At 49.3% G+C, this 7,760-nt stretch overlaps 2 protein-coding genes across 2 annotated transcripts; one reads left to right on the top strand and one right to left on the bottom strand.

Annotated features, from left to right (window-relative positions):
• Window positions 1–531: 531 nt before the first annotated feature.
• On the top strand, window positions 532–2,669 carry J7337_001104 (uncharacterized protein; the record flags this gene model as incomplete). The annotated part of the gene is made up of 2 exons (XM_044818848.1): window positions 532–1,332; window positions 1,386–2,669. The coding sequence occupies 2 exons, from the start codon at window positions 532–534 to the stop codon at window positions 2,667–2,669; spliced, it is 2,085 nt and encodes a 694-aa protein (XP_044686550.1).
• Window positions 2,670–4,041: 1,372 nt separating this feature from the next.
• Window positions 4,042–7,688, bottom strand: J7337_001103 (uncharacterized protein; the record flags this gene model as incomplete). Its single annotated transcript, XM_044818847.1, has 2 exons — window positions 4,042–6,594; window positions 6,645–7,688. The coding sequence occupies 2 exons, from the start codon at window positions 7,686–7,688 to the stop codon at window positions 4,042–4,044; spliced, it is 3,597 nt and encodes a 1,198-aa protein (XP_044686549.1).
• Between the last annotated feature and the right edge of the window lie 72 nt (window positions 7,689–7,760).

Below are 7,760 nucleotides of genomic sequence, written 5' to 3'. Positions count from 1 at the left end.
GTATCCGAATCTGAATCTGATTCTGAATGCGGCGATGGCAGTGAAGTCGGCTCCGAGGGCGTGTCTTCTTTGTCTTCTGAGGATGATCGAGGAGGGCGTGAGCAACGTGGCTATGATACACCCGAAAGAGTCTCTATGTCCCGCCCACTTCCTCATTCATCTCCTCATCCTTCCAAGAGATCACCCAAGAGAAAGAAACACCACCGTCGACACCTCGCCAAGTCATCACCTCGCTCAAGTACCCGGAAATCATCTCGTCGACGGGGATCTCGCTCGAGTTCTCGAAGATCGACCGCCGAGATCATGAACAGTCAGCAACAGCCTGTTTCTCATGTAACGCCTTCTGCGACATTTCCCCCTCAATTTCCCCTTCCTTTGTCGAAGCAACAGTGTAATATTGTACAATCTTCATCATTTCCTATTCCTTCTTTGAGCCAGCCTCTCAGGGTCCCAGTATGTCAACCTTTCCCTCAGCAACCAGTGTATTATCATCACCAGATCAACTACGTTCCGCACCAACCATCTCCCCTGATGCAAGTTCATCCAGCTCAGTATATTGCGCCTATTGCCCAGCCTTCCGCAGCACGAGCTCCTGTCTCAGATCAGGCACCAGCGATCTCCATGCCTCCAGCGGGTTTCAGAAACATCTTGAACTCAGCAGGGGATGGGAGTAACCGCTACCAAAAGCTTGGCAATCAGGGAGACACCAAGGCTTCCGGCCCGTTGACAAACGAAGTGCAACGCCTACAGAAGCATATTGAAGCCAAGATGGCGGATTTGGCCGAGGAGCCCAACAGCAGAATCTTGCGTCGCGACCTCCGCCGCCTTCAAGACAGACTGAACCTTGCCCTCAACAAGGCTATCACAGCGAGCAGAAAGTCTCACGCGAGACAAGTATCGCTCTCCACTTTTAGCAGCTTTTCTCAACCGGCCCCTGATAGTCATAAAACTGCACAAGAAAAAGACTTTCAGCAGAGCCGGAAGCGAGAGCAATGTGGCCAACGAGATGTGAGTCCTCAGCGCATCGAACGCCATCACGTTTGCACGGAGTGTGGAAACACTCGGTCAGCGCTTTACCACAAGAGGTTTCCTGTTGGCCCAGGACCATCCACTAAGATTAATCTCTGCGAAAGCTGCCGAGAGATGGAATACAAACGAGGTGTCATTCGTCAATACCACTTCTGTTCCAATTGTGGAAGCGCGAGGTCCAAGGCATTTCATGCCCAGCACCCAGTCTTTCCGGGGGAGCCAATCTTCACAAACTATTGCGATGCCTGTGTGCTGGAGTTCCACTACAATGGAAGTCTGCCAGACGACTCTGTAATTGGACTGGTATGCCGACCGAATATCTTGAACACCAGATGACAGCTAACATGCAGTGACAGGCCCCCAGACTGAAGGACCACATAGCCAGGCGAGCTGCCATTAAGAAGGAAGATGACATGGATTCTCTGACTGTAAATCGCCATCGGAATCGCAAGAAAGGAGAACGGAATGTCTCCATTGACCAGAACGAGGCCACCGAGTACGAGAAAGCGGCTTCTACAGTCGAGAAGGTCCGTGGAAGGTGTCCTGAACCACGAGAGGCCAGAGGCACTGTCATTTCCCCGGAGTCTTCTTACTGTCCCTCGAGAAATACAGGGTCTTCCGGCCGCCGAGCAGAGCGGAAGTCATCGAGAGAAACCAACACTGATCCTCCTCCTCCTCTCCCTCAGAAGGAAAGCGAAAAGCGTCCTCGGAATTACCAGGCACCATATGTTGAAGACTCGGTTTCGACGGCTCACTCTAAAGGAGATATGCACATTAATAGCCACGAAGGCGAAATGGCTGGCCAGAAGTCTGCGAACAAGGTTTACGAGCCATGGAAAACTCTTCCGCATGACTTTGTCCTCAAGTCCGCAATGGCCAGTGATCGCTCGTCTTCAGACGGCTCTGGAAAAATTCGAAATGCCACAGAAAAAGAACCGTGTCGACAGCGCGGGAAGTCTCTTGACTCTGAACGATCTGACCCGAGCTCCTCCAGGTCATCCGGTAGTAAGACTGTGAGATTCAAGAAGTCTGTTGATGTTCGTACTCCATTGACTTACGAGGGAAATACTGAGTTCTCGGAGCCTGAGTCTCCCACCAGAATGAGGCTGCCAGGATCTCCTCTCATCTCACGCCAGAAACCATCATATTACAACAGCTATTCTCCTGAAAGAAAGGCCACAGACAAGTACCTTCATCCTCACTATGGCCAAACTTCGAGGAATAGTTCTGTACCCAAGCACGAAAGCTTGCGGACACCAGACGACTTTCAGCCAGGAGCACCTTCGAAGGGCTACTCCCAGGGTGCTTTCAGCAAAGATTTTGATAACGGCGCAGACTGGGATTCCTTTCGAAATCCTGCGTACTCATGCGTAGAGCAGTATGCAGATGACAGCCCCCTGCCTGAACATCATGAGACAGACGAAGGATTCCAGGCGCCCATCCCCAAGTTTCACGACTACAGCTACCATGATCAGTGTATGGAGTCCACCGCCTCTCTCCCATCCCGTACATCTTCAGGGAGCGTGTTTTCGTCCTTCTTCAAGAAGAAAAAGAACAAGTCATCTTCTGTTCCCCCAGGCGTTCGAGCAGGCTCATACCCACCAAGTCACAACTTTAACGAGACTGCCAGAGACAATTAGGAACGATTTGGCCCTCGCAGTTTCACTGACAGCCAGACAACTCCATGTCCTCAGCAATCTAAGTGCTCGTCAAACATTTTTACTGCCTCATTTACGGATCCTGGCTCGTCCAGTTTCATCAATAGGGATTCAAATCTTGACAAGACTGAGTGCCAAGCCAGCGGCAACCCTTATTATACACCTCGCCAACACAGCTTTCCAGAATTTGCCTACTGCACTTCTTCTGTCAGATCTGACAATTCGCCAAAGAAAGAGCACGATGGTAAGCAATGCTCACCTGCCCAGTCAGACACGTCTGTATGGAAGAATGCATTCGACCCTATCCCAACAGTTGAGGAGGCGAGCACTGCTGATGACTCCTATGAGAGTTCATCTGACCATATCGGTGAGTCGTGACCAAAACTAATGCTGCCAATCTTACCGACTGACGCTCTAGCCTCGCAGAGTACAAACTTATCGTAGAGGCCGCTTCTTCAGTCGTCGAGCAAGACGATGAAGTATCTTATGGTCAAAATTTCGAAAAGTTTCATGAGACTATCCGGAACAATTCTTTTCATGCTACATCGCCTTTTCAGCCTTTTGTAGACGGCATCGCTGTCTAAAACTTGATAACCACCAGCATGCTTTCATGAGGCATCACCAGACTTTCACTTGAGCCTAGTGATTAAGCTCCTGAACGAGAAGATTTGTGGAAATGAACCTTTTGGGAACAAAATGTATGAACCTTGGATGCATGTGCATCAACCCCTGGATGATTGGGTCCGGATGATGAAAAGTTGAAATGAGGTCGGTTACGAGGAATGATTATGATTTGTATGAAGGAGGATTATGATTGTATGACAAGCGCTTTTTCGGTCAACTTTGCTATTGTATTATTAGAGATAAAATGGCTTAATGCCTGATGTATTATGAACTGGCCCTCCAAATATGTACATGTCTTTGAGATACAAACAAACTTGTTCAACTTGTATAAGGTCAGACATTTTCCGTCACAGCTAAAATACATCAATCGTATGAGAGAAGAGACGTGCAATGTCTTCAATTACAGGATATATCGTTTTCTATGTTGTATGTTCTGCATTTTCCCACATATACTCCTCCAAGATGACATGATAGCAGGATCTATCTCCATCCAGAAAAGCCCCTTTCGCCGAGAGAATCACGAATCTAGCTGTAAGTAGCGTTCGTCATCCACATGGTTTCCTATAGTACCAACCGATTCTCGTGCTTAGCCCATATCCCGCCAAAGATACCAAGGAAAAAGAAAAGAAATCATAACTCCTTGTTCGTACAACAGTTCAAGGACTGGAGACTTAGGGAAATATGTACAACCCCTCCTCTGGCAAATCGTATATATATATAATGCGCTTTGTCACTGGATCGAGAGGTTGTTGTCAGAGCTCATGCGAAACATCAGAGTTTCACGATAGTTACTCGTTCCTAGTGCGCTTGGCGGTGAAGCTATCCGCAACAAAGGGGTTTGTCTAGAGTCAAGATAAGCGATGGCCTCCTTTCGCTTCTTCTCGAAAGCACGACTTCGTTCTTGTTCTCTTTCAATGTTTTCTGTACGCTCTTGTAGATCAGCGTTGATTGCATCCTTAATCTTCTTCTTCTCAATGGCCTCCTTGACCCTCTTCTCTGCCTTCTGACACGCAGCGTCAAGCTTCTGGGAGAGTGATGGAGATGCGAGTTGTAGGCCTTGGCTCCCCTCACGTGCCTGTGAAGAAGCTCCCCAGAAGCATTGAAAAACGAGCTTCGTCTGTGTGCTCTTTCTATCGCCCCATATCATCACTGTGTCGCCATTCCAAATTCGAGCCCAATGATGTGAGGGGCCGCTGTGGTTCTTAGCATCAGAAGAAGCAAGTTGGTATCCATTGATGCTGATGCCAACAGATGCTTTAGTCGAGATGTAAAAACCATACTCGTTTGGATCTCCGGCATCCCGAAGCCAAGGTGGAGGGAGTTTATCAGGATCCTTCGAAGGGTCGAAGGTGCCATCTTCTTTCCAAAGCAGCAGTTTAAACGCATACTTCGGCACTCGAGATTCTTGTATATCTCTGAAGACCACAGTATTTGCCGGGCCACGGCCGAATGAGACCAAAGTATCTTTGATAGGAATACTAATCCCAGGGACACAGGACTCATGATGAGACTCAAGCACGCCAATGGCACGTCTATTGGGCTCATCTTCCTGAACCGGGACGATTATCTGCGTGTGCGTAGGCAAAGTGTCGGGAATCTGAGAATTCTCAAGCGGGGCGGCAGTCGGAGGAAATTCCAGAGGCACATCGGCCGCTGTGTCCTGAGGTGTCCGCGAGCTTCGTCGACCTTGGTTGATTTGTGGCCCGGCTTTTGAAACTGGAGAGAAATACTTCATCGCAAGATCCCACAACGGCGATTTTCCGGGCTCGAATTTTTCATTTCTCGCTGCCGCACCCCGCTCGAAAGCTTTGTGTTGCAAATGTGTGAGCTCCGGATAGTCGAAGTGCCACGTTGTCTTATCTTGCTCCCAGAAGCACGTCTTGTTGTAAGGCTTGTCGATTTGACGCCCCGAGGCTTGCTTCTCGGCAGATGGTACTTGCACCAGCAGTTTGTACTCTTCAAGTACGTCATTTGCTAGATCTTCAATATTACCTTCCGACTTGAGTCTTTTCATTGTAGGCTTTCCTTGGGGTGTGTTGTCGAACTCGTCGCTTGTATCATATGACGAGGGTTTTCGTTTACTAGTATTGAAGTCTGCCGATTGCAGAGAATAACGTGACTGTCCAGCGCCTTGCAGGTTTGGCTCATTCCCGCCGAGGCTCTGTGACGCCACGTCCTCAACTAGACTCTGAAGTTGGTCCTCGGACTGATTCTGTGCCATTGAAATGGTATTCTGGCGATATGTTCGACGATTCCTGTTCCTGGGCGTGACCAAATCGTCCGATTGATAGGCTTCGTCTTCATCCCTGCGGAGGATTTCAGTCTCGTCTGCGCTAGGGCTACTGCTGTTCTCGAGGTTGAGGTAATCTTCCGGGATAACTCCTGAGCTACCAATCGCTGAGACACCGACTTCCCCGAATAGTCTTGGCTGGTTCGTTTCTAATGGTACCGTGGGGGTTTCTTTTTCTGACTCTTCGCCCATAGAGTCACTAACCCTATCTTCTTCGTACTGTCTGGGCTGCAACTGCGAAAAGTTGTCAAACATGTCATCATCCGATACCTCGTCAAAGGATTGTGAAGCATTGATGATAGAGTCTTCGCCGGAAGACCATGGGTGACTTTCAAGTTCTGCCACGGTTGCTCGGTTTTCTGGCCGGCGCTGGAGCATTCTGCAGAGGAAGTCAATAGCTTGCTCCGATACATCATTCCTCTGCAGTGGTGCGATATTCAGCCGGGTGGTCATAATTTTGTGCAACAGCTCAGAGTAGCTGATGCCACTCTTGACAGGATAAGGAGGCGACGCAGTCAGAGCATAAAACAAGACCCCACCCAGAGACCAGATGTCAACCGCGTGGTTGTATCTCTGGCCCGGTGGACGTCTCACCTTCTTTCCTCGACTACGTACACCGTCATCATCGTACTCGGCATATTCTGTATACACCTCAGGGGCGCAATAAAGCAAGGTGCCGCAAAATGTTCGCAGGAAGGTCTGTTCGCTGTCAACCATCTTCGACAAGCCAAAGTCGGTGAGCTTGAGGTCTATTGGATTGAGTGAGTTAATGAGGATGTTGTCTGGTTTGACGTCACGATGGGTGATGCTGTTGGCGTGCAGATACCCCAAGGCACCCAAGAGCTGCCCTGACATGATTCGAACAACATCCTCCCTCAGAGCCTTTTGGTCTGATATGAGTTTTCCCAAATCACCGCCTGGCACGAATTCCATAATTATGATTAGCAATCGGTCATCCCATTCAAAGTGTTCCATGTAGCGAACAATATGGGGCTGATAATTTATGTTAGCGATGGAAGCGGGTAACAAGGGGCAAGACTCACATGCTTAACCCGTTGCATGATCTTCATCTCATTCTCTACCTTCTGATCAAGGACGCCGTTCTTGATAAAGCGACGCTTTTCAATCTCTTTAGCAGCATATGGTAATCCGTCATACTTTGAAGTGACCCTGTGGACAACTGCGAAGGCACCCTTCCCGATTGAGCCGGTTCTGTTATATTTTCCGGAGCCCGTCCATTCCCTTGGTGCGTCTCGTCTTTTAGACAACGTCTGAGGAGTATGCTGCGTTATCTCATTGGTCTCTTCTCTCTTGAGATTAGTCTGGGCAGGTTGTTTGAAGAGATCAACGTGGCCGCCTGGTCCAGGCGTGATGGTTTCATTCTGGCGTGGTAGCCCATGACGTGTGAAGAAATCGTCGACTTTATCGGTATATGCTTGGTCATACTCATTATCACGCCTGGGTATACGGACTCGGAAAGTCAAGTCCCGGGCCTCCTTATGGAGATAGATCTTGATGATGGAGCCAGAACTCAAAACCCACTTGCTAATGGGAGGGTCACTTCTTCCCTTGGCTTGAGGATGGGAGGTTAAAAGGTGATCATCCACAATAGTACCGTTGGTCGATTGGTCCTCAACCATGACAGTGCCATATTCGTTGACGTAAATCCGGAAATGAATGTTACTGATTCTTTTCAAGGGATCGTTGACAAACACAACGTCGCATCGCACAGGATTTCGACCAAAGACAAAGCCGGCTTTCGGGTTCTTGAGGTGCGACGATAGACGTAGGATGATGGCATGAGTACCGGTGCCGGTTGGGTTGGCGTGAAAACGGGCTGCTTGGTCTTCTAAGGCATAGTCGGGTTCGACACCATCCGCTTCGTCCCTTCCAATGATATGTGGGGAGTTTTCGCCGACCAAACGTTCGAGTTCGACACGGGCAGAATCAGAGTGCGGATAGAGGACGCATATTATGTCAGAGATATCTTCATCTGAGAAGCCTGAATTCTGCTTCCCAACACGGCGCGGATCCAGAACATTCTGCGTCGCTTCCAGAGGGAGGTCAGTTCGAAACGGAGGGAGCATTGGGTAGATGGGCAGGCGTACCTTGCGTGGGCTCGTCGCCGTCCATTGGAGGGACTCGAGCAGCCTACGCTG

The sequence above is a fragment of the Fusarium musae genome, chromosome 1 (assembly GCF_019915245.1).
Source record: "Fusarium musae strain F31 chromosome 1, whole genome shotgun sequence".
Classification (NCBI taxonomy): Eukaryota; Fungi; Ascomycota; class Sordariomycetes; order Hypocreales; family Nectriaceae; genus Fusarium; species Fusarium musae.
This window is presented reverse-complemented; position numbering and strand designations above follow the sequence as displayed.